The sequence below is a fragment of the Triplophysa rosa genome, linkage group LG22 (genome assembly GCF_024868665.1).
Source record: "Triplophysa rosa linkage group LG22, Trosa_1v2, whole genome shotgun sequence".
Taxonomy (NCBI): Eukaryota; Metazoa; Chordata; class Actinopteri; order Cypriniformes; family Nemacheilidae; genus Triplophysa; species Triplophysa rosa.
The window spans coordinates 10,293,627-10,320,882 of record NC_079911.1 but is presented as its reverse complement, the minus strand read 5'-3'; the positions used below and the strand labels follow the sequence as shown (position 1 = coordinate 10,320,882).

Sequence of the window (27,256 nt, the reverse complement as noted above, 5' to 3'; positions counted from 1 at the left end):
TATAAGAAAAGTCTATATTTCACAAGCACAGATTGTGTTTGTCTATGACATCCGAAGATCAAAGCAAACAGAAATGGCTGTGGCGTACAACATTATGTATAATTTCAAAACGTATCATCAAGATGAGATTAAAAGCCAAAACTCAGTACATTATTTTTCACAGGTCACCAAAATGGTCCCACAGCTATTGGAGCAAAACACATTTCCCATTTCAGATGAAGCTGTAATCATAAAAGTACTACTGTAATTGTGAAAGGTAATTTCCAGTAAACAATTTTGTTACAATCTTCCGTTCTTGGACATTTTAAGCAAATTCAAAGAAATAGTTCAGCCATAAATGAAAATGTGCAATTATTTACTCACCTTGTCAATAAAACACCAAAACGTAATATAAAAGAAGTTTATGTGGCCGTGCTACAATTTAAAGTGATAGTTCACCCAAAAATGAAAATTCTGTCATCATTTACTCTGCAGAACACAAAAGAAGATATTTTGAAGAATCTTGATAACCGAACAACGATGCACTGCTTTTATGTCCATACAATAGAAGTCAATGGGTGACGTCACTTTTCGGATACCAACATTCTTCAAAATGTCTTTTGTGTTCTGCGGTCAAACAGTACAGGTTTGAAATGACAAGAGGGTGATTAAATGATGACAGAATTTTCATTTTTGGGTGAACTGTGAGACATTCACTGCTAATCTTTCTCTTCCCTCCAAAACTCTAATCAAATATGGTGGAGGTCTGATAACATTTGATCATGTGACATGCAAGAACCAATTAGTGACATCTGATTAGAAAGTGTAAGGCAAGATTTCAATTAAATAAAATGTCGACAGTTTTCCCTACAATATGGGACACTTCACATATATTTTATGCTTGACACACAGTCACTATAAACTGTCATTGTTAAAAGATTCATCTTTTTTATTTGACCGAAGCAAGTAATCTGGGTGACCTATTCCTGTGAATCCATGAATGCATTCTGTAGAGGCACACAAGCTTGTTCATCGTTCAATGCACGATTCAGTTTCTGATCTTTAATCCGGTTTGGTGCAGAACTCCCTATATCCAACGGCATTGATTCATCCCTCTCTCTGTGACAGGGGTTGTTGGGTTCATCTTCAAAGTCAGAAACTAAAAGGCCACAGTCATTTGCAACACTGCAAAAATCATGTACAAACAAACGAACAGAACGTTTCTGTTCGAGTCAGCTGTTTGCTCGCACGGGACGTCACTCAGCCATTATTTATGTGTCCATGGAGACAGCGCTCAGAAGAACGTCTCTCGGCACAGAGGACACGTGGATTTGTTGCTGGATGTGAACCATTTATACTGTGGAATGAAAGGAAATGGAAACAACCAATCAGTGAGGAGCGAGGAATGTTCTAGAACATTCAAGGCTGCACATTTTGCTGATTCTGAAATATCTGCAGAATTGCGGTAATAAATTGAGACGGATTCACGATTCAGAACCTCAGTAGGGAGAAAAATGACCATTCAACTCCTAAGTGCGTCCCTGACCTTCTGAGGGCTTTTAAAGCTTTAGAGTAAATGGGGTGGATTGTCACAACCAATAATGGCCTTTAAAGTCAACAAGAAATCGAAATAGACGCTATTATTTCTCTTAATACACATTTCTGGCTTTACTGTCATTGTGATTCTAAAACAAATAAAATGTCTTTGTAATCTCTTATTAAAACCTAATAACTAACTAATAATTTCTCATTGTTTAACCCATACTCACAATAGAAAACTTATAAGATGGCAAGATATATATGGTTACTTCAATCTTGAACATGTACTATTGGTATTATAGCTATAGCAGCCATACCTTTATTTTATTTTATTTTTTGAGAAATTTTGGCTTAAAAAGCAAATATATATAATATTTATTTTGTCAGGTGTTAGTTGCCAAATTTATTGCCACATAATCCTGACAAACCGTTTTGGACTTTTCAAGAACTAAGAAGCTGTAATTGAGCATTGGTTTTCTTTGTAGGCAACAGACATACACATAAATACCAAATAATATCAAATTACAGAGTTTTTATGTTGACTTTGAACTTTAGATATTATATATTTTGATGTAAACTCATATCCTCACAAAAGCTCAAAACTACACTTATTACAAGTTATTTGTCAAAAGTTTGTGTTAATGTGTGTGTGGCGCTCACCAGACAGGCAGAGTGGAACTTTTTCTTGCAGGTACGGCAGGCTTTCTTTGGCAGTGAGTAATTGGATCCGTGAATGACAGAGAAGCAGATCATACAGTCTTCAACCCCCTCAAAACGCTTGTCAACATTGTTTTTCCACAGAGACAGACCCTCCAAGATACTCCCATTCTATTCACAACCACAACACCAGATTCCAAATTAGAGCGTTTCAGTTTATAGCATTTATTTACTTCACTCTTGACAAAAAGAAACTTTTACGACATTAACATATTGCAGAATTTTTGTTCATAGTACCCTGTCTTAATAGTTCTGTATTTACATTAAACTCCACAGTATCTAAAAATCGTTAAGCATTTATAGTTTCTGTCAGGAACGTTGAAGCTTTTTTTGAAGATTTCAAAAAGAAATGAAGAATTCTGGGACAAATATAAAGTAGGTTCGGGTTTGTATTGCAATTATCGCAAAACCTCTGCACTTCCTGTACCTGGTGTGTGAGGTAAGTGCTCAGCTGAAGCATCCAATTGCGCCACTGCTGGACAGCCACGCCCACTCTCCGCCCACTCTCCACTGAGATTGATCCCAGAGGGTAATTCGGAGGCAGCTGAATCACTAGTTCTATGAAAATATCATCCACAGAGTACGTAGCGATCACCTCCCGCGTGGTAGAACGTGCCTTTACCTGAGAATACATGCAAAACAGATCACAAAACGTACTCCTGCAGGCTATCAGAATTTGCCAGAAGCTTTTCATCATGCTCACCGTCATGTTTTCAAAAGTGAAGGTGCTGGACTGCACAGACACGATCTCCTGCGCAGACAACACGCCACTGACGTACTTGCTTGTGAATTTATCCACCGTGCTGAAGACACGCTTCTCCTGGCTGTTCCACCACAGGCGCACCATCGCCGGCAGGTCCTTCAGTGCACCATAATACACTGAACACGCCAGATGGGGCACTTCAAACTGCAGGCCTTCGGTTTCTAAAACACACATACACATAATGAGACAAGAACTAACTAACACTCACAGGTGTGAAATACAGGAGACTATTTGAGATATAACGCACTGCGGGGGGAGAGAGACAGGCTCTCTGTGAAGAAAGTCTTGGGTTCTTTGCTGGAGGGTTCTGCTGGCTGGCCAGGCAACAACAGGTTTTCGGGCATCAGACGAAACAGGTGCATCAGAAGTTTGTGAAGAGAACGAGTCTTTTTCAAATGTAGTGAATACTGAGCTCGCAGCTGGAACACAAAGACAACGTTTGCGTCACAAAACCACTTCCACATCACTGTTAACAGCATATCAGAGAGGATGGGGCAATAATTGAAAGTGTATCCAAATCACTGATGGCTAAGATTTAACTCACATGCGATGAAGAAGCCTTAAAGAAGGTTAAGAGGAGTTTCCATGCCAGCAGATATCCCAGAATGCAGCAGTGCTCCACACTGAGAGGCTGAACCACGGCAAACTCGCCCACCTGCACACCGCCGAGAATATTCTCCAGCAGCTCTTCTGTGCCAGTAAGCATGTTCATCAATGCTGCCGGAGGAGACCTTCACAATGTGCGCACATTTACGCACACACAAACGGTAAACATTAGAGAAGGTATACAGAATTAAAAAGATCTGTAAAAAAATGCAGATTAAAAAATGGTCTTTTGTGTTTCACAGGCTGTTCTTCCACATCTATTCTGTGCTATTCTAGTTTTATGAAGACAATTAATGACAATGAACATGTTTTACATAAAACAACGTGAAACAGTATCTACGACCCATTACATTTACATAATGCGTATTTCTGAACAGGACATTCAATAGGAAAAATATTTTTTTATTTTATCTATTAAAAATGATTAGACTACCCAAAATCTGTATTTCCAGAGGGGATTATGTTGTAATATTTGGTCATATTCCATATTGAATTAAATACGTTTTTTTCAACCTAACATTAAAACAGCAACATTCTCAGAAATAAATAATCTTACTAATGTAGTGGAGGCAGGGAGAATAACTCATTTTTCTTAACGATTTTACCAGATTTTAAACAAGTCTGTCCCTCCATTTTACCCTACACAATTTCATTGTCTATTATTTATGATCTATTATATACTACCACAGAATTTTCTCTCAACTAACTAGGACACAGTTTCCCAAATGAGATTTGCGAACCCCTGGTGGATCGTGAGGGAATTGCAGGGGGGTTGTGAATCGGCACAGTGTGTATTCTGGTTGTTTGACTTGTTGTTTCCATTAAAAAAAATGTTGATTTGCAAAGAAATGTTACAGGTTTATTCAAAAGTAATGTCAAAACTTAAATGTATAATAATAATCTGCTGATTAGGAACATTAAAAGATTTAATTACATTAGATATAATTTTTCAATGTAATAATAACAATGGCTATGTAAAATACTACTGATCAAAGCTTAATGTTTACAATGCAGCGGTGCCATTAAATTACTGAAATATCCATCTACCTTAAGTAAATAATTAAGGTTCGACTGACAAAAAAAGTGAAATGTATACTCCACCCAAAAATGAAAATTCTGTCATGATTTACTCACCCTTTATGTGTTCCAAACCTGGATGAATTTCTTTGTTCTGAACGAACAATGTTAGCAACTGACTTTTCTGGGGTAGTCAAAAAATGCCCCAGAACAGTTTGTTTTCGTAAATTCTTTAAAATATCTTCTGTGTTCAACAGAAGAAAAATCTTTATTTTTTTCTACTTGGTATTCAATGGTGCCCCAGAAATCTCAGTTGCTAACATTCATCCAAATATCTTTCTTTGTGTTCAACAGAACAAATACATTTATGTCCTGACCTTATTACATAAACAGGGCTGTTGGTCCAGAAGGCAGTTTTGTCTCTGTCTGCGTGTGTGTGTGTGTGTGCGTGCGTGCGTGCGTGCGTGCGTGCGTGCGTGCGTGCGTGCGTGTGTTTGTGTGTGTCTTACAAGCAGGGCTCCTCCCCATCTTCAGCCTCAGATTTAGCCCTGGCGCTCTCGCTGTCGCTCTCCGGTAACAGAGGCATCACCCTGCACAATATAAACACATCACTCTCATTTCAGTCTTTAACACTTAAACTCATATATGTGCTTGAAATAGATAGAACGTTAAAGCAAAAGCTTAGAGAAGATCTCTGTTTTCCAGCCCTGTGAAAAACAAAACCGCTTCACTCCCAGCGGCTCACGCTCTCAATGAAAAGTATTTAATCAACCGAAAACAAAGCGCATCATGAATTAAACTCCTGCCGTGTGACATGACCTCAAGGCTGCCTGAACTGGCCGCCCTGTGGAGTATTCGTTTCTATTACGCTCACAATTATGTCCTTCTTTCCTACCAAAGCAACTTACAGGAAAGTCCATTACTGTATTTCTGCAGAACAAGCAGAAAGCAAAGGTCTAGCTGGACCCTGGAGTTTTAACTGCTGATCGAGACACTTTTGTATTTTTCTTTAAACACTTTTCCAGTTATAATGGTAGTTAACCGTTGTAATTCAGTTTTGATGACCATCACACATGACCTCCCTACCCCCAAACCAAACTGTATACTGTATAAAAGGGAAAGTTCACCCAAAAATAAAACATTCTGTCATTATTTACTCACCCTTATGCCATTTTTAAAACCTGTATGACTTTCTGTCTTCTGCAGAACACAAAAGAAGGTATTTTGAAGAACGTTGGTAGCCAGACAACATTGGCTCCCATTGACTTCCACTGTATGTACACGGAACCGCTTAGACATTTCTCAAAATATCTTTTGTGTTCCACAGAAGAAAGACTCATATACAGGTTTTGAACGACATACGTGGGAATAAATGATGACAGAATTTTATTATTGGGGTGAACTGTCCCTTTAAGATTTAAACGTAAATGACTTTATGACAGATGATTCTCCCTTTAAAAATCCAGATTTGGACACAAAAAGAAGAACAACATAAAAAAGACAAGATGGTATGATTTACTTGTGCAGCAAATGATAGACGGCGAGCTGTAATGGTCGAGCTTTGAAGAGCAGCAGGGGCGAGAGGGTGTTCAGCAGGGTCTGCATGGGCTCTGGCAGACTGCTTTTCTGATCCGCCACAAACCGAGGTGGAAGCTTATTCTGTGTAAGCAGCTCCACAGGAATGTAGGTGAGAGCTTCCCCAACCGCCCTCAACGCCGGCAAGGGAAACAACGGGTCGTCTGGCTCCGTAAAGTCAACTGAAGGGAAAGAATGACATGTAAACGCCAATTTTAGTTTTAACACTATATATGATCTCTTTCAAACTCACTGGGAATCCTGGTGAGTAGTGGAAGCAGAAGATTGTAAATTCCCTCCATAAAGAACTCTTTCCACTCAGATGTCAGCTCGGGAGGCAGTTGCTCCGCCACACCAGCAGGGGGCGATGTGAAAAACCGATTGAGCCTCACGGTCATCTTGCAGTTCTCGCACACAAACAGCTGCACCCAAGGGTTCCAGAACACGCTGCTGTTTTCACAAGCCGTCTGGCAAGAGACACAATAACACGTCGTACTGATTAATAACAATATGCGTCTGTGCGCACCGTGCATCTCAGGGTAAACGTGATTATTTATGAGATCAGCCGCTTGTGTTAAGCATCTCAGATGTCATTTACACCTGGTGTTAAAATGCGATCTGTTTAAAATGCCGATTTGGCACCGGGGTGGAATTCTCTAGAAGGTGCAGAAGTGTCACTGTCTGCATACAAACAATATGAATGAAGAAATCCCACCTCGAGCCATGCCAGCATGGAGCAAAGCAGAAGATCCCAGTGGGTGTTTCCTAAAACGGCGGGAGAATAATCCACCAACCAGCACAGGAAACGCATCATCTCTACAGCCAATGAGAGGCCTGAGGCGGAAACTTTTCCAAGGTCACTACAAATCAACACAATGAAGATATTGAAAGAATACATTTTTAGACACTAAAGGGAGTTTTGAAAATCAGTTATTAGTGTTTTGTTTTTTAGAAAGAAAAAATCATTTTGATTTAGGGCGGTCAAATGATTAATCGCGATAAATCGCATCCAGAATAAAAGTTTGTGTTTACATAATATATGTCTGTGTGTGTACTGTGCATATTTATTTTGTTTTTTATAAAAACATACACATACATGCATCTATTTAAGAAAAATATCAAATATAATAATTAATAAACATTTATATATAATTTAAAGGAGTAACTACTCCTTTAAATTATTTGGAAATATAAATAAATACATGTAAATATTTCTTGTATGATATGTATGTGTATGTGTTTATAAACACAAATTTAATATGCACAGTACACAGACACTATGTAAACACAAACTTTTATTCTGGATACGATTAATCGCCCTCTCAACAATTTTACTGTTTGTAGCACAAAAACTAATATATTGTATTTTTTTTGTTTCTGTAGGTGTTAAAAATATACATTTTAATGGAAATGTTAATGTCCATTTATTACATCCAGTTAATCCACAATTAACTTTGTAAAATAAAAATATAAGGAAGCTTAGAACACAAGCAAAGCTTGTATATAAAATAACTATAACAATTTATGAAATTGTATACAATGTATACTTTATTTTTTTGTTTCTTGCTTAATAAAATAAATTCTAATAAAACCATATTCCCTTATATAAGGTAGTTTGCTATTTGGCTAAAAATATATATTAATAGCTTAGTATTTTGCCTATTTACACAATACACAATAACCAGCATTTATTTTCTGTTCTATCCTGTCCTCTCTTAAACAAAACAAAAAATACTAGCCAAGTATACTGTTTTTGCAAACTGTGTTCAGTTTTTGATACACATTTTACTGTTGTGATTCCTTTCATTGGTCCTTATTTTGTAAGTCACTTCGGATAAAAGCGTCTGCTAAATGACTAAATGTAAATGTAAAACGTATTTTGTCCCACAGACCTTATATTTTGTTGTTTTAATCTAAGCTTATGAGGCATTAAAAACCATTTCGGACATCCCAACCACAACTGTCAAAATCAAATGTACGAGCACCACCGCTACACCTAAATCATGTGTGCTATGAAAAGCATTACTGTCTTTATAAGACACACCTGTTGAAGAGAAACCATTCCTCTCTGCTGTTCCTCCATTCAGCCATCGTAGCTACGACAGCCAATAAAATCTCCTCCTCTGCAGCCGTATCAGCCTGCAGACAGCAGTGCAGCACAGCCAGACACGCCCGCACGCCTACACACACACACACACACACACACACACACACACACACACGCACACACACACACACATCAGTTCGATTGAGCATGATTGGGATTGTTCAGTCTACATGACTCATCATGTGCAGTGTGTGTATGATAAAAATCTCACTGTCAATGCAGTCGCTCTCTCTGTCCTGCCAGTTAAGAAGCTCTGCGACACACAGGGCCACGAGTGATTCTTTCTCCTCATTGGCTAGATATGGACACAGGACCTGCAATGTGCTCACGCTGTGATCTGTGAGGGGGAAGAAACTGAAACGCACACAGAAACAAGCCATAGAATTAGCACGTCACAAACTACCTCTGATTTTTTTTATAGACACAATAATATCAACAAGATAAAGCATATTGCTGAATTTTATGTGACATTAGATTACAAAATGTGTTTTTTTATTTAGTTATTTTTATTCATTGTTTGTGTTTGTTTACCGTTTATATGAATCACATTGGACTATAACTCAGTGGTCCTTAAACCTTTCCTTACACCAACACTCAATATTTCATACAGATTAACAGAGCTATCGGTCCTTTAAAGACATGCTTATCTTTTACTTGTATACCCTGACATAAGGAAGAAGCTGCTTTTAAATACATACATTTTTATAATATTACACAGCTGTGTATTATAAAACTTTTTGTCAACGCTTTTGCATATTTATGAACATAATCCTACAAACAATTATTTTTACAGTTAGTACAGCTAATGTATATTTTTTTAAAAATGCAAGAATATATTCTGTATTCTATACAAAATAATAATAGTGTATTCTAGTTTCTTTTTAAACTTTTTTAATTACTAAAAAACAACACGTCACATGGTTCTGGGATCTTTGTACCTTTCCACATTGTTGTACAAACTCTTGATGTCACTTGGGTCCAGTTTCTTGTTGTGAATGCATTTAGCCAGAGACAGTGACCAGAGAAAGCCCTCTTCATGTGACCTGTAAACAAAGCATCATTCAATTTAATGATCTGGATCTACACTTTTTTTATTCTTTCCTTGTTGCTAAATGATTTATGTACTGTATAAAATAAATATATTTATAATAATTTTATTTTGCATCATCATAACTAATCAAAATAGTCAGGACTATTCATACATATTCAAAATAACGCAAAAAAAACATTCATATGTGGCCATCTAAATCTGGGTGTCTGTGATAAAAACAGATGCAATAAAAATACATAATAATCTCAAATAAATCATGTAATTTAGTTTTTTATTTACACATGTGAATGAGTTCACCTTGTGAAAAGTGTGTCTATAACAGCGGTTCTGATCAGACTGTTGTTCTGGATTTTCTCCTGTAAACTCGAGGACTGCAGGAGGTTGTGATATTCTGTCACTATATGTGGTGACAGTTCCATTTCCTCACACCACTGGAGCGCATATAGGATCTCTGCAACTATACGCGACAAACACACATGGTCACAAACGTTTTACACATTACTTTTAATGTTTAGGACAGCTAAGAGCAAAATGACTGAATGAAAGATGGACTAAAGCTCACCTATGTGTTTAAGATTGGGAATTTCTGAGAAGTCTGCTGCCACCTGTTGGTCATCAGGTGATGTTACAGTGTGGATGATTTTGCCAAGTAACGCGCTTGCACAAAGGTGGGCAGGCAGCCTATTAGACGGCCTGAATTTCCAAACATCCAAGCTCGGATATTCACCTGTCACTCTGAGACGCCCAGACAGGAGAGGGTGTTTCACCCACTGCGGAGATACACACAGAGTTGGCCTCTTTCATTCAACACAGAAAACCAAAGAACTTTTCATAATTCACTTAGGAATAAATAAAAGCATTGACTCTGCAAGAGTTTGCGCTTAAGTGTGCCTGCCTTATGATTGGCCGAGTACCTGAGGGGGCAGGGCCTGTCTGATGTGGCTCCATTCCTCATTTGTAGGAGCAAGACAGCTGATAAACTGAGGCAGGATACAGCTGCTCTTCTGGGCTGAGGTGATCGTCTGAGTCAGGCTCTCTACTGCTTGAACCAGAACCTGTAGGCTTTTGACGGTCAATGGTGCAGTGAGTAGCTGGTTTTTAACCCAGACCGCGACACTGTAGAGGAGGGTGCCCTGTGTGACCCCGGCACCCAGATGAGTGATCAATGAATGAACTCCTGCAGTGTAAGCATGTTTCAGCTTCAGGAGGAGAGCATCTGTAGATCAGTTGAGAAACACAAGCAATTATTGGGTATTCAGAAAATATTCAAACAAACAATTGACAGTAACTGTGAAGTGTGAACATATCTAGAGTAAAGGTTCAATTCTCTGTCACCAATATACAGCCACGGAAAAAAAGCAGATGACGCAGGCGTGTAAGTTCCGGTGACGAACGCTGCATTTTTTGTTTTGTTCCAATCGGATAGCGTCTTTTCTGGTGGGAGCTTTTTTCACCGTCATTTGCCGAAAAACCAGCCTCTGATTCACGTGCATTCGAGAGATGACGGAAGCTAGACATCAACGTTAATAGCGCTGTCAATATGGATATTTCTCTTAAACAAACGCATCGATTCGCTTCAGAAGACCTTTGTTAAGACCACGGAGCCGTGTCGAGCAGTTCTTTGATCGATGGATGCACTTTTTGGAGCTTCTAAAAGTCAACACCCATTCACTCCCATTCTACCGCTTGGAAGTAAAATGATACGAGGTATTATAACTCTGACTGTATTGTTCTTCAAGAAGAAAACCATATTCAGTTAGGATGCCTTGAGGGTGAGTAAAACATGGGGGAATTTTGATTTGCTAGTAAAGTATCCCTTTAATCATCTTTTCTGCATGTATTGTGGCAAATTTTATTAAAAGGGCAATTTCGTGAAAATGTCACAGCACAGATATCAACATTTGGTGGTTCAAAAACCCATGTGAAAAACCCATTTTTTTTAAGTTTCTAAAGCATTTATTTTATTTTTATTGCATGATTTTTCATAGTCAGGTAAGTGCAATAAATCCATCCATAATGGTACATATTCCTCATAAATGGGCACATGGAAATTAAAATAAACTATTTCATGTTTAATTTCTGTGAAGAGGCATCTCTTCTGCATTTGTTGGGTATAATTGCTTCAGGTTTGTGCATTATAACTCACAGAAAAATTCTACAAAGTTTGTCGTCTCCCAAAAACCTTGTCCATTTTTTGTCACATCCCTTTTTTTAAATAGAAAACTTGTGCATAGACTGATATTTTTCTGATGTTTAAACTCTATCAATAAGGGTTTAGTCAAATATAAACAAATGGATCAGTATATTGGTAACAAATACATTCCCTGAGTGTTTTTATGTCACATCCATAACACTGGAATTGCCCAAAAACATTATTTGAAATTAAGGAGAGTTAAGAGTTAAGGATGACTAGTTCACAGAATGAAACAAAAATGATCCTTTTACTTAAACATGCACCTATAAATAGTACATTTGGAAAAAACGAAAAAGTTTTGCAGTGGTCTCTTAATTTTTTCTGTGCTATATTAAAAGCCACAATTAGTCTATTAAACCATGATTATTGTATTAATACTATACATGTGATAATTTTGCAAATAGTTCAGCACCTGTTTAAAATTTAACTTTAAGAGGCCGCCCTACACTACTATCTTAAGTGTGATTCATTACGCAAAAAGAAAAACAAAATAAACAAAATTAAAGATGATTTTGATTTACAGCATTATTTATTTATTTTCCAAAAACTTTTTACTAGATATCTCAATAATATTGTTATTATGAATTATTTTGAAACTTATAACAGTGTAGCGAAACACTGATATTATGACAGCAATAATATCTATAATCCATTTTTAGAATTAAAGGTCCAATGTGCAATTTTTGGAGGATCTATTGACAGAAATGCAATATAATATACATAAATTTGTCTTCAGAGGTGTATAAAGACCTTACATAATGAAGTGTTATGTTTTTATTGCCTTTGAATGAGCTATTTATATCAACATACAGAGTGAGTCCCCTTACATAGAATTCGCCCTGTTGTTTCTACAGTAGCCCTAAATGGACAAACTGCTCTACAGAGCTCATTTCGTAAATTCTTCGGCAAAAAAAGAGAAAAACTTGACTACATCTTACTTCTGTGTCAGCCACTTCGAAAGGGAGAGGTGGACTGAGCCGTTGGTTGCCATTTGCAACCACGCCGCTAAATTTCATACACTAGACCTTTAATATTTATAACAAAATTATATATTGTTTTGCTGCGAGAATTCAGTGATACAGTTGACAGTTTACAGCAAGTTAAGTTAAACCTAAACAATTTTAGAGCAATTCTGGAGTGGTCTTGTATCTACCTGACAGGTGAGTTATGGTTTGGTCCTGTGCACACAGCTGGAAAACAGTTATGAGAAGCTCCTCAGCAGATGCCAGCAGCAGACAGCCCTTAACTGAAGAGAAGAAGGTGGCCGCCACATCAGAGATGAAAGACACCAGAGGTTCCATGTTCCCGGCGTCAGACAGGCCCTTCGCTTCTGACAGCGTGCCATGGAGCTTGTCAATGATCTGTTCCACATACACCTTGCCAATGAGAGGCTCTGAAAAAATAGAAGAAATATATTATTCGTTGTAAAATTCAGACAAAGATTTAGCTTTGTTTAAAAATAACAGCAGTTATAAGTCTGAAAAATAATGAGAAAAGAAGTAGGACAGGAGACTTTTTTTTGTACATGGGGAACCAAAAATAAACTTATTTCAGAGGAAGTTAATGCATTTTAATGAAATTTACATTCATAATATTAAAATGCACTGTTCACAGTAAAACCAGAAATGTAAACAAGGCACATTTAGATTTCATGTTCACTTTAAAACAAGACGACATGTGACCCTGGACCACAAAACCAGTTATAAGTCGCACGCGAATTTTTGTGGCAATAGCCACCAATACATTGTATGGGTCAAAATGATCGATTTTTCTTTTACACCAAAAATCATTAGGATATTATGTAAAGATCATGTACCATGAAGATATTTTGCACATTTCCAACCGTAAATATATCAAAACTTTATATATTAACTTTATATATATACTTAACTTCAGATGGTGTATACATCTCAATTTCAAAACATGTACCCTTGACTGGTTTTGTGGTCAAGGGTCACATAAGTAAACCTGTGGCTCACCATTATTGTGCTGCTGGGACAGAGCAAGACTGATAAGAGTCCAGCCATGTGTATGATGGGAAGAATGAGGAGAGGACGAAGAGGATGATGGAGGGGGTCCACCCAAACCCATCGCACAAAGCTCTCCAGCCAGACCCACCAACCTTTCCCCTAACACGGGCCCTCTCAGCCAGCCAGCACACACCTCCAGACGAACAGAATCAACACACGCCTGGGAAAAAGATATTTAGTTCATCATATTTGTCAAAAGCAAATGTATCCTGATAAAAAAAAAAACGAAATAAAAGGTACCTTTTGAATAAGTTGAAGAGTAACAGCCCAATTCAAATCCCTCTGTGATGAAGAAATAAAAGTTATTCAATGAATTTTCATTCCAGTTGGTTGTTGTTATAAATATAACATTTAGGATCCAACACACGTAAAATAAAACCCAACGCACGTGACTCTTACATTGATGTGATTGAGGATCAGCGTCTTGTCAGCACTGGAGCCGCAACACTGCAGGGAACTGAACACCATGTCCACCAGGAAGTCCGTGTCCTCCCTGCTTTCCTGTTTCAACCATACAGCTACTTTCTCCAGGAGGAAGTGGACGGCTGGGCTCTCAGCTAGAGGCCCGAGCTCCGACCCCATTTCAGGCTTCATTTCCTCCAGCTTCAGCAGTACCAGAAACACCTGAGGGTTCGGAAAAGCCCCAAGAAGCCGAGACAAAAACCGCAAGTGCCTTTCAGAGTCACGTTCGCTCACATAAACCATGTTGAGCTCTGCCAGCTGGCACACCAAATCCAGCAGATGTCCGTTTCTTAAAGCACAGTCTAGTTTTTCTTGCCCATCCGTGGGTTTAGCCACCGGGGCATCCCTCGGAGGAGCGTCCCCCTGGCCTTTTTCTTCCTCGTCCATGAAGCAGATTTTGACAGATTTCTTCTTCTTGGTCCGTTTAATGTCACTGCTGTTAGGGTTCTGCATAATCTGCAGAAGCGACGCAATGCCTTCCAGGGCAGACTGGTGGGCGTCTTCGCTGTCCACGTAACGCGTGCACAAGTGACCCAGACCGTCCCAAAAGTCCGACAGCAGCCTCTGGAAGACGCCAGCCTCTTTCCCAGCCGCACGCTTTTCCCAGGACAGCAGCATATCAGAGACCTGAGAAAACAGAGGGCCGGACTGTAGCGACGGGTTCTCCAGAGCTCTATCGATCAAAGGCAGGAGCTGTGAAGAGAGAATCCAGTGCATAAGCGTTTCGCTGTCGTACATAATTCACTGTTTCAAGAGCAGTCTGGCAGCTACGCAAGAATTTTCTGTTCCATGGAGAGTCACACATTTTAAAGTCAAGCATTTTACCAGGTAACCAGAGTTATTCTGGTATTCGGCTACATTCAGTTGTTCTGATATTCAGATTTAGCATTACTACAGCAGGTGACTCACAGACCTGTTCTGAGATCAGCATGTTCTGGATGCTTCTCTGCTCCAGCTCATCTCCGGCATTTTGGAGCATGATAAATCGCAAACACTCCATGGTAGCAAAAACAATAGCAGCACTTTCTGAAGGACTGGATGTGGCACGCTCGCTCGACAATCTGAATCAAACATACACATAGAGAATAAAAACAACTTAAAAAGTTGAAAAATATTTATTTTGATTTTACAAATCTTAAAGGTACAGTTCACCCAAAAATGTAAATTCTGTCAGCATTTACTCACCCTCAAAATGTTCCAAATCTGTATCAATTTCTTTGTTCTGACGAACACAGAGAAAGATATTTGGAAGAATGCTTGTATCCAAACAGTTCTGGGGCACCATTGACTACCATAGTAAGAACAATTACAATGGCAGTCAATGGTGCCCCAGAACTGTTTGCTTACCTGCGTTCTTCAAAATATCATCTTTTGTGTTCAACAGAACAAAGACATTTATAAAGCAGTTTTTTCTACTATGGTAGTCAATGGTGGCCAAGACCTTTTTGGTTACAAGCATTCTTCCAAATATCTTTCATCAGAACAAAGAAATTTGTACAGATTTGGAACAACTCAAGGGTGAGTAAATGATGTCAGAATCTTTATTTTTGTGTGGACTGTCCCTTTAAGCAGAGCCTCATCACTGCAAACACTTGATACAGATAAAGATTTCTTTGTAAGAACTTGCAAATCTTCACCCCTGAATGACTGATGTGAGGAACGTTCTGGAGAAGTCCAGGTAAGGTTGTGTGACCTCCGCTGGCAGTTTACTGATGAAGGGTAGCAGATTCGGGTGCAAACTTGTTGCCAAACCTCGACCTCCTTCTTTAAGTAACACCCAAAGCTTTGGCATCACACCTTTCCTGGCATTGACATGCGTCCAACAATTCTGCACCAACCAAGAATTTATAGAGGTGGACAGTTTGAGAAATTGAAGGTGGGTCACAATACGATGCAAAAACATGGCAATTATATCACAATTAAGGATGAATGTGGCTTACGTTACAGCTCTACAAATAGGACCTGTTAGTATATTCACAGCCATCTGTCTTCAGTCTCACCTCAACACAGGAGAGAATATGAAGAACCGCCTCCCACAGAGGAGGCAGTGCCATCGGGTCGGTGTCGTCGATAGACAGCAGGACAGAAGAACACGCTCGGGCCGCCTCCGCCTGGATCAGCTGCGGCGTGTGCTCACACATGGTGGCTATCAACTCAAAGAAAGCACCTCGAACCTGGAAAACAACGGCAAAAGGAATCCTGTTGAAAACACTGAAATTAACTTAAGATAACAGAAAATTAGACCAGTGTATGAAATTTTGCAGCATCTAGTGGTGAGGTTGCGAATTGCAACCAACGGCTCACTCCACCCTCCCCGCTCCCTTCTGAAGCACTACGGCGACAGACGCAGCACTAAGATGTCGTCACGTTTTCGCTTCTTTGCAGAAGGAGAAAACGTATTTACGAAACGCACTCTGTAGAGCAGTTTGTCCGTTTAGGGCTACTGTAGAAACAACATGGTGAATTCCATGTAAGGGGACCCGCTGTGTATGTAGATAGAAATAGCTCATTCTAAGGTAAAAACACAACGCTTCATTATGTAAGGCCTTTATACACCCATGAAGACAAAGTATATTTTATTGCATTTCTGTCAATAGATCTTCCAAAAACTACACACTGGACCTTTAAAGTATGTGACAAGCAACAAAATTCAGTCAGAGAGTCCTTGATGCTTTATGTACAAATAAGAGAAGTGGAATTTTGGTCCAATGAAATTTAATTGCAGGTGGAGTTAAATAATCCAGATGTGTAACTCACCTGTGGAGTTTTGTGTTTGCTGTACTTCCAGAACTTTCCCTGTGCAATGAGCTGGGCCAACTGCTCCAGCGCCTCTCTGTCCTGTTCAGGTAAAACACTCAGCAATCTCTTGAGGGCCAGAAGAGAGCTGGTCAACAGACGTACATACTTAGCCTCTCTCTCCTCCCCGGGCACACTCCTGCACAAATAAAATACACAAAATATTTTACAAGATACATGTCCAATATATAGAGCAAGTCACTGACAATTAAATATAGGATAGTATTTATACTATATATGTCCAATATATAGAGCAAGTCACTGACAATTAAATATAGGATAGTCACAACAACATACAGGGATAGTTCACCTAAAAATACAAATTGACTCACTCTCATGTCATTCTAAACCTGTATGACATTTACAAAAGAAGATATTTTGAAGAATGTTGGTAACCAAACATCATTGGCCCCCAACGGCTTTCATTAAACAGACACAAAACCTCTGAGAAATTTCTCAAAATACCGTCTTTTGTGTTCGACAGACGAAAAAGTCATGTACAGGTTTTGCATGACATGGTGGTGAATAAATGATCAGGGCTGCAAACTCTTCAGGGGTGAAAAAGGTGACAAACTAAACCCCGCCCCGCTAGTTAAATGCCAACGTAGGTAAAGGCAAGTTAATTCACATAGCACATTTCACACGCAAAGGCAAGTCAAACTAGTTTATAGGGAGAAAATGTAACACACTGCAAAAAAATGCTTTTCTTACATTTTGGTCTTATTTCCAGTCCAAATATTTAATAATTCTTAAATCAAATCTTTTTTTTTCAGAAAAAAATAAACCAATCGTCAAAATCTTGTTTAAGATTATTTTGTTTACCCCATTGGCAGATTATTTTGCTTGTTTTAAGGTAAAACTCACTTAATTGTGACTTTTTTTCCTGAAAACAAGACAATTTTTACTTGGCTAGAAAATGCTTCTTGATTTAAGAATTTTCAGATATTTGGACTAGAAAACAAGACAAAAACTCTAAGTAGGAAAGCATTTTTTGCAGTGCACCATTCAAGGATAAACACCTTTATATAATTAAAAAACGTTTGAGCAACAACTACGGTCTAAAATCAACAAGGATTGTTGTTAAGATGTTACATGAACTTAGTCAGGGCAAATAAACCACTGTAAATCTTCATTTCAGCACTCAAATTTTTGAAGCGGCTGACGGGCTAAACGTGAGGTGTTTCTCCGTCATGAAACAGGCTGTTACAGGCTGACACTTGAGCTGAGTGATACTAATATTACTGTACATTACACGCTGTGCTTTACTTGTAGGTCGAACAGTTCTCGAATCGACTTCATGTCAGAGTAATAGCTTACTGATATGTGAGACAAATGTTAAGGTCGAGACTGAGAAGCATTTTTGCAAAGGGTAACGTTAGCGAACTACTGTAGCGATAACGTAACTTACAATCTTCATAGCCATCACAACAGCAGCCTCGCGCCAAAAAAAATAAATAAATAAACCCAGCCTCACGCGGTAATCTATGGAAGAGTATTAGGGCCAAGCAATAAAAAAATATATAAAACCGTTTTGAGATTAAAGTCATTATAATGCGAAATTAAACCCGCAGTTTTTCGGGGAAAAAAGTCGAAATTAAATGTTGAGAATAAACTCAATAAATTTCGAGAATAAAGTCGTTGTGTTTTGAGAAAAAATTAGTTAAATTTCGAGAAAAAAAAACTCGAAATAAAATGTCGACAATGAACTCACTATACTTTGAGAATAAAGTCGTTGTGTTTCGAGAAAAAACTCTTTGAGAATAAAGTCGTGTTAAAAACGTGTTAAATTCTTCTAAAGAGACCCAGCCGCTGATAGTATTTCTTTGTTACTGAAGGAAAGCCTAACGTATAGCTTGACTAAGTGATACAACTCTGCCATGTCCTCATTCAGTACTACGCAATGAACATGACCCTGATATAGGATAAATGTTTATTCTCGATATTTTATTTAGACTTTTTTCTCGAAATTTAACGCGTTTTTTCTCGAAACACAACGACTTTATTCTCAAAGTATAGTGAGTTTATTGTCGACATTTTATTTCGAGTTTTTTTCTCTCGAAATTTAACGAGTTTTTTCTCGAAACACAACGACTTTATTCTCAAAGTATAGTGAGTTTATTGTCGACATTTTATTTCGAGTTTTTTTCTCTCGAAATTTAACGAGTTTTTTCTCGAAACACAACGACTTTATTCTCGAAATTTATTGATTTTTTTTACAGATCTACACGATTCACGTGAATGACCTATTTCAAGGTGAAAACGGCGAATTTCGCCGAAAGGTGACAAGTTTGCACCCCTGAATGATGACAACATTTGTATTTTTGGCGAACTGTCCCTTTAAGTGGATCATCGCATGTACACATTTCACACTTACTGAGGGTCACTAAGTGTGTCGGCTGTTTCTTTCAGCAAATTGTCTTGAAGAACCTAAAAATCAAAGCACATCATTTTGATCAATTAATCATTCCTGCAAAGTCAGTGTCAATCAACAGTGAACTGTGATTTGCTCCAGTCTCAAACAAGCTAAACATCATCTTACGTTCAAAACTTCATCTTTGCAGAAGCTGACAGCCTCCGGCTGTTTGTTGAGGGGAAAAGCGGCATTGAAAGCAGCGCTGGCAGCCGAGGCTGCGGGAGAGTACGTGTCACACTGAGAAATGAGCCAGTGACCCATAATGCTTTTCAGGTAGGGAGCGAGATTCCTCTTGACTTTTAAAACCAGCTGCTCAAAGGCCTGCTGTGTGGCTTCTCGCACGCGACGGTCATGGTCCTGATAAAAAAAAAATGTTTAGATAGAAATTGACTACAGCGCATTTGCGTAAATACACAGCTGTGTGCCACTGTGGTGTTGTAGAGATATTGTTGACTCACCACTGATACTCGGCAGTATATGCGTGGCCAGTACGGAAGAACCCCTTTTACAATATCAGGCTCTCGCTCTTGACACATCACTCCAAACTCTTGAACTGCCTGAAATACACAGTAATGACATTTATAGGCCAGTCAAGTACTGATTCCACAGTTTACGTTTACATTGGCAAGATATTTACAGTGCATTCGAGGATACTTTGTGTAGTGTGTTTGTGTGTTTCTTGGGAATCATATCCACAACCTTTCGCTACCAATGTAATACTCTAGCAGAAACACCAAATTCATAACGCTTTACCTTTAATTTAGTGACTGCATCTCTCTTTGACAGCTTTCGAAGAACCAAGCGAAAGTCTGCATCAACCAGATTGTCGATCTCTTCCGCCCCCTGCACAGCAGGCACGTATCCTGGATCACTGGAGGTCGAAACACCGAATCCGACAAACCCAGGTACGACCCCGCTCTCCCTCGCCAAAAGATCAGCGGCTCGGCCACTGCTGGAGGGCTAGAAAACACAAACACAGAGCTCGATGTTACACACGCATCTGCTTGTGTCATTTCACACGTCATTTCACGTCTCATACAGAAGTCCTATGATGTCATCATCAGGTTGTATTACATCACAGCTTTACCGCCCAATTGCTTTATTTTAGAATACTGGACTGATGCACAAACACACGTGACTTTACACGTGACTCACACAATTACACAACAGATAAGTGAAGTGACGTCAACGATTTACAAATTACATTTGCCATAAAACATCGAATAAAACTACTTTAAAGTATATAAGACAGAAGACATCCGAATGATTTATGATAGTGTGTCAGGTGGTGTAATAGATTGTTTACAACATTTGCCAAACACGTAAGCGTTTCGCTCAATAACCTATAATCTATTTGACTTAACTTATAACTAGCTGTGAAATATGTTATTTCTTGAACATCATGTTTGTCTTACCCGAACATTTCCTTTCGTTCTCTGTTTATTTTTGCCACCCATGCTGATGTAGGGTGAGCGTCTCTTCCGACTTCTAGTACGGTCACATTGACGTCGCCCGGTTATCGCGTCACGATTACGCACATTTTGTGCGCCAAGAATGCAGCACGAAACACGCGTGGATCATCTCTTAGTAAAGTGAGGCTTGTCATTTTGCAGTTGCTCTTGTTTTGCGCATATGTACTCTTCTTGTTTATTTTTTAATGTACGATGGTTTATTTTCGTTTAAGATGTTCATTTTAACGGGTATCTAAAACTGTTGTCATGTGTTTAAAGGTAAAAATGAGCGGGGACGTGGAGCGTGTGTTGATTCAGCTCCAGAATGAGAGCGGTGAGGTGCTCGGATCCCCCTTCGATGTGCCGCTGGACATCAACCCGGATAAACTGCAGTTGGTCTGCAATGCGCTTTTACAAAAGGTCAGACAGATGGACTACAGTTCTTTACATTGATGAGTTTTATAAGTACGACAGACCCTTTTAGCCCAAACAGTGAATTGAAGCATACGTTACACTTTTGGTACGTTTTTATGTATGTTCCCTGGGCTTCGAACCCATGACCTTTGCTGAAGATTATACATATAAATGTACTGTAGTGACTTTGGATGAATATAAATACATAGATGTTACTTTTACAGCTATGTTTTGGCAGATGACCATGCATCAAGTAGTTACCTGCACTATCACATGTGTCCTAACTATATATTATATTAATCAAAGCGACCACGTGAAATATTCTGTTCTGTCCAAAGGAGGAACCTGTGCCCTTCCTGTTCTTCGTGAAAGATGCGGAGGTGGTGTCGTCTCTGGGCACTTGCGTACAGGCTCTGGGTCTGGAGACTGAGCAGGTGCTTCCTGTGGTGTACCAGCCGCAGGCTGTGTTCCGTGTGCGGGCCATCGCTCGATGCACCAGCTCTTTGGAGGGTCACACTGAAGCAGTCATCTCCGTGGCCTTTAGCCCTACTGGGAAGTAAGTTGAGCACTTAATACTGTTACAGTCTGTGTTCTTTTATACAAAATGATACCTTTCGTGTTATTCAGATATCTGGCCAGTGGATCTGGGGACACGACGGTGAGATTCTGGGATCTGACTACAGAAACTCCACACCATACTTCCAGAGGTCAGTTCATCCCTGAACGTTATCAAATGCAGTACATCTGTAACTCGAACCATTCACCTGACATTCGGTCTGTCGTGTCTTAAAAGGTCACACACACTGGGTTTTGTCTATTGCCTGGTCTCCAGATGGCAAGAAGTTAGCATCAGGGTGCAAAAACAGTCAGGTGAGCTTGTTCTGTTGATATAGTCATTGGCATTTCGGTTTGCCTTAAGTAACCGTGAGGTCTCAATGTTTGCTACCTTTGTAGATCTTCCTGTGGGATCCAGTCACAGGAGGTCAAATAGGAAAGACTTTGACAGGACACACAAAGTGGATCACCTGCCTATGCTGGGAACCACTGCACTTGTGAGTCTTAGAATGATAGTGATTTATTTAGTTAATAAGAGAATATGTAATCAGATTAAAGAACCATAACTAATGATATGTTCACTCTATCACAGGAACCCAGAGTGCCGCTATTTGGCTAGTTCCTCTAAAGACTTCTCTATTCGGATATGGGACACGGTTTTGGGCCGCTGTGACAAGATCCTGACAAGTCACACACAATCCGTGACATGCGTGAAGTGGGGGGGTGATGGACTCCTGTACACTTCATCTCAAGACAGAACTATTAAAGTGTGGAGAGCCAAAGATGTAAGAAATGAAAAAGGTTTACCTACCTTAAAATAATACAATCGTATTGCAGTATATGCAGCACGTTATGTCACAAGCATGACTAATGCTGGGTTCACACCAAACGCGAACAATCGCGTTCCACGCTCTATTACTTGTGGGAAAAGTTCGTTATTTTCGCGTGAGTGACGCGATCTGACAAATATTTTCAACCTTCGCGGAAGACAAATTGACGCGCGTTTGGTGTGAACCCAGTGTAAAGCCTGTTTATGCTTCATAAATAGTGCCTGATATACACTAAACCTTTTATGTCATATTTACAAAAGCATTACTTGAACTCATCACCCGACTTATGGGTTGTTGTTGTTTTTTTAGAATTTAAAAGGTTTTTGAAACAATGGCTTTGTCCATTTTATAGGGGGTTCAGTGTCGCACACTGCAAGGTCACGCTCACTGGGTGAACACATTGGCCCTCAGCACAGATTATGTTCTGCGCACAGGAGCGTTTGAACCAGCCACCGCCACTGTAAACCCACAGGATCTTACTGGCTCGTGTATGTGTTTGTATATAATGTACACAAGATCGTCCATTGTTTTACCATTAATGATGCTGGATTTGATTTATATGTTCATGTAATTTGTATGAGAATGTTTCTGTTTCCACAGTGGAAGAGATCAAGGAGAAAGCTTTGAAGCGCTACAACAACGTCAGAGTAAGTCTACAGTGAGGGAAATAAGTATTTGATCCCCTGCTGATTTTGTAAGTTTGCCTACTTACAAACAAATGAAGGGTCTATAATTTTTATGGTGGGTTTATTTTAACTGATAGACACAGAATATTAAAAAAAATCAGGGGAAAAAAATGTTATATAAAGGTTATAAATTGATTTGCATTTCAGTCAGTGAAATAAGTATTTGATCCCCTACCAACTAGCAAGAATTCTGGCTCCACAGATTGGTTATGTGCCTATATGGACCACAGATTAGTCCTGTCACTTTAAGAAAGTACTCCTAAATCAGCTTGTTATGTATATAAAAGATGCCTGCCAACAGAATCTGTATCTTCCAGTTCAACCTCTCCAACACCATGGTCCAGACCAAATAGGTTTTAAAGGATGTCAGCGACAAGATTGGAGACCTGCACAAACCTTGAATAGGCTACAGACAGAAGCTTGGTGAGAAGGAGACAACTGTTGGTGTGATTATTTGGAAATAGAAGATATACAAAATAACTATCAAATGCCCTTGTTCTGGAGCTCCCTGCAATATTTCCCCAATGGGGTAAAGATGATCATGAGAAATGTTAAAGATCAGCCCAGAACTACACGGAAGAAGCCTGTTAATGATTTCAAGACAGTTGGGAACACAGTTAGCAAGCAAAACATTGGTAACACATTGGTAACACGCTATGCCACAGTAGACTGAAATCCTGAAGCACCCGCAAGGTCCTCCTGCCCAAGAAGGCCTGCCTGGCTCGTCTTAAGTTTGACAATGAACATAAAAATGATTCAGAAAAGGCTTTGGCGAAAGTGCTGGCACTGCTGTGAGACCAAAATGGACTCCTGTGTTTGGAGGGAGAGAAATGCTGACTATGAGCCCAAGAACATCATGTCTACAGAGAAGCACAGTGTTGGAAACATTCTGCTTTAGGGCTTTTTCTCTGCTACAGGTATACAGGATGACTTCACCGCATTGAGGGGCTGAGGGACGGGCCCATGTACCGTAAAATCTTGGACGAGAACCTCCTCCCCTTAACTAGGTCACTGAAGATGGGTCATGGATGAGCCTTTAACATGACAAAGACGCAAAACATATTGCCAAGACAACCAAAGAGTGGCTTAAGGAGAAGCACATTAAATGTCCTAGCCAGTCTCTAGACCCTAGTCCTATAGAACCTCTGTGAAGGAGGCGAAAACTCCAATTTGCTGAGCGACAGCCAAGAACCCTTAAAGATTGACAGAGGAGTGGACTAAATGTATCCGGACACATGTGCAAACCTGCTGACCAACTATCAGAAATGTCTGACCGCTGTGCTTGCCAACAAGGGTTTCTCCACAAAGTACAAAGTTATGTTTTGCTTGGGGATCAAATACTTATTTCACTGACTGAAATGCAAATCAATTTATAACCTTTATATAACATTTTTTTCCCCTGATTTTTTTAAATATTCTGTGTCTATCAGTTAAAATAAACCCACCATAAAAATTATAGACCCTTCATTTGTTTGTAAGTAGGCAAACTTACAAAATCAGCAGGGGATCAAATACTTATTTCCCTCACTGTATATAGTGTATAGATGGCTTTAAAGCAACAACATAATCAAATGTTACTGCACATACTCGCTTTTGTGGTCCAAACTTAACTTCCGGTACACATCCACAAAGAATAGTGTCCCCGTTTCTGATAACAAGTTAAAGAAATAATAAGCAAATTACATTAGCTAGCAAGTTAAAAGCATGTCTAGTCAGTGTTGTTTTGGGTTACCAGTTGAAGAACCGTTGTTTGGCTAAACTTAAAGTGCGACAAAGTTACACGACCCATACAACAAAATGTTTAATTACTAATATAATATACTATAAAATTCAATATTTTTTATTATACAATAAAATATTCAGATAAATTAACATTATTTTAAATAAAATGTAAATAGTTATATTATTAGCCAATAGTCAGACCAATCAACAAACACAGATCAGAAGTTAACTTCGGGTCAAGTGCATGCGTTCGATGTAACCATCTATATACGGTCTATATTCAGAATACATATACAGGATGTAAAACTACAATTTTCGGATCTTTTGACTGCAAACATGTTTTTATGTCTAAAGGGTGAAGGACATGAAAGACTAGTGTCTGGTTCAGATGACTTCACCATGTTTTTATGGAACCCGGCAGAGGACAAGAAGCCCGTGGCCCGTATGACGGGTCACCAAGCGCTTGTCAATGAGGTGCTTTTCTCTCCGGACACACGGCTGATTGCCAGCGCTTCCTTCGATAAGTCTATCAAGATCTGGGATGGAAAGACCGGCAAGTAAGGAAATGATTAGTGATTTTGTTTATGTTTGGAATAAACATTCTTGCATTACCATATATCGTATTAATACTGTGTGTCAAATGCTCTTTATGCTAGAAAACTTGGATGACCTACTACACTTGCAAAAACTGTACTGCAGTTTGCATGAACTGACATTCCCATTTTTATTGTGAATAATGGACAGGAAATATCAATGTATTCAATGTTCTTTATGTTATTCTTGCCTCCTTATTAATCATGCTGCCAAAAGTCTAGATATTAGTAATGCGTTCATATTTTTGTATTTCCAGTATCAAACACTAGAGGGCACTCATGTGACATCTATATCTTGTTTCTTAGCAAGTGGCATTTTGAAAACATGAAAAATAATCAATATGTAATTATAGACATGATGAAGAGAATACGTGTACAATATGATATTCTCAGATCCTAATTTATTTTGTCCTTTTGCTGCCAGGTACCTGACTTCTCTGCGGGGTCATGTAGGGCCGGTGTACCAGGTGGCGTGGTCAGCTGACAGCCGTCTTCTGGTAAGTGGGAGTAGTGACAGCACTCTGAAGGTTTGGGACGTCAAGACAGCCAAACTGAACGTGGATCTGCCGGGCCATGCTGATGAGGTAAGACACTGAATGGATTTTGTTCAGAAGTTTGCAAATAAACCCAGTTTTAAAATTAAATGTTTTTTTGCACAATTTTATTAAAAATGGATCAGAGCCATTCATAGTTGTGCCAGTAAGTAGGGCCCACCAAATATATATATTTTTTAATTACTTTTTTTATTGTTTAGGTTTTTGCCGTTGACTGGAGTACTGATGGGCAGAGGGTGGCCAGCGGGGGGAAAGACAAGTGTTTAAGAATGTGAGTGACATCAATGTAGCTAACACATTGTTTAAATCAACTCCACACATGTACAGTGTTGTACAACACACCACCTTGTAGAAACACCTGGCACATCTTATCTTTTTTCCCTTTAGATGGAGGCGGTAGCCACAGAAACCAGAGGTCCTTGGCTCTGCGCTCAACAGCCAATCAGGCGCCTCGATGCCATACTTGATGGCCCGCCCCACAGGACAACAAATTGCATTTTCAGAGCAAGAAGCCTTGACTGAATCACGCAACAAAACAGCCCCGAAAGCTTCATCATAGCAGATATACATAGCACTCTCTGATGTTGTCAGCCAGATGGCGAGAATAAGATAAAATGGCGTCTTTTATGGCCTGATAAAATGTCCTGTCACCCGCTCGTGCGCGATCGCCCGGTGGAATCTGCAGCCAAGCTGGCCCGGTTTAATCTATGTAATCTTTTCTACACACACCTTCTTTGTAATTAACTTAATCCTTTATGCTGTGATACAGGCGGCATTAACTGGGTCTGCTCCAGCACAGAGAGATAACCAGCTACGTCACCGTCGCTCACGCTACGTCAGCCGAGACATTTTCTCATTAAACTAGCAGTAAAAGTAATTTGATGTGATCCATGTTGTGTGTGTGTGGGTTTCTTATCTTGAATTAGATACTGTGCACAATACATTTAGCCATGTGTTGTTTAGATATTTATGCTGTTCAAGTTGACGTTAAGTTTTTGGAATTCAAAGGGTTGATTTATAAGACATATTTCAAAGAGTTTTGATTAGGGCTGTCACAATATCGGATTTTTACAACTTGGTCACCGTGTGCAAATGTGATATCGCAATATTTGCAAACATATGGTGTTATCAGTCAATTTCATGATTCTTTTGTTTTTGTATTTACTCTTTTTTTTTGGTGGGGCTATGAATCACACACGAAA

At 39.2% G+C, this 27,256-nt stretch overlaps 2 protein-coding genes across 2 annotated transcripts; one reads left to right on the top strand and one right to left on the bottom strand.

The window, feature by feature from the left end:
* Positions 1–20,763, bottom strand: ltn1 (listerin E3 ubiquitin protein ligase 1). The gene is made up of 29 exons (XM_057320584.1): positions 20,665–20,763; positions 20,003–20,209; positions 19,708–19,806; positions 19,376–19,606; positions 19,211–19,263; positions 16,798–16,975; positions 16,041–16,214; positions 15,678–15,868; positions 14,954–15,101; positions 13,978–14,733; positions 13,819–13,860; positions 13,528–13,738; positions 12,702–12,941; positions 10,269–10,570; positions 9,917–10,124; positions 9,652–9,811; positions 9,242–9,346; positions 8,515–8,657; positions 8,241–8,376; positions 6,912–7,056; positions 6,450–6,663; positions 6,141–6,378; positions 5,131–5,211; positions 3,543–3,729; positions 3,246–3,417; positions 2,939–3,159; positions 2,663–2,857; positions 2,179–2,346; positions 1–1,336 (listed from the first exon to the last, which is right to left on the bottom strand). Exons 1-29 carry the CDS (start codon positions 20,704–20,706, stop codon positions 1,274–1,276), a joined length of 5,310 nt encoding a protein of 1,769 aa, XP_057176567.1. The 5' UTR covers positions 20,707–20,763; the 3' UTR covers positions 1–1,273.
* nle1 (notchless homolog 1 (Drosophila)) lies at positions 20,735–26,950 on the top strand. The gene is made up of 13 exons (XM_057320585.1): positions 20,735–20,841; positions 20,980–21,120; positions 21,453–21,670; positions 21,742–21,821; positions 21,908–21,984; positions 22,069–22,166; positions 22,262–22,454; positions 22,852–22,987; positions 23,100–23,146; positions 25,262–25,464; positions 25,925–26,084; positions 26,255–26,325; positions 26,442–26,950. The coding sequence occupies exons 2-13, from the start codon at positions 20,986–20,988 to the stop codon at positions 26,452–26,454; spliced, it is 1,431 nt and encodes a 476-aa protein (XP_057176568.1). The 5' UTR covers positions 20,735–20,841; positions 20,980–20,985; the 3' UTR covers positions 26,455–26,950.
* Positions 26,951–27,256: the final 306 nt, after the last annotated feature.

Bases quoted from the DNA above. Each gene is read 5' to 3' on its own strand.
- ltn1 (XM_057320584.1), bottom strand. From the start codon at position 20,706: ATGGGTGGCAAAAATAAACAGAGAACGAAAGGAAATGTTCGG. The intron at 19,264-19,375 runs GTAAGATGATGT...TTTGATTTTTAG, and splicing joins GCAAAGATGAAGTTTTGAAC to GTTCTTCAAGACAATTTGCT. The intron at 13,861-13,977 runs GTAAGAGTCACG...TCTTCATCACAG, and splicing joins TGATCCTCAATCACATCAAT to AGGGATTTGAATTGGGCTGT.
- nle1 (XM_057320585.1), top strand. From the start codon at position 20,986: ATGAGCGGGGACGTGGAGCGTGTGTTGATTCAGCTCCAGAATGAGAGC. The intron at 21,121-21,452 runs GTCAGACAGATG...TTCTGTCCAAAG, and splicing joins GCAATGCGCTTTTACAAAAG to GAGGAACCTGTGCCCTTCCT. The intron at 23,147-25,261 runs GTAAGTCTACAG...TTATGTCTAAAG, and splicing joins AGCGCTACAACAACGTCAGA to GGTGAAGGACATGAAAGACT.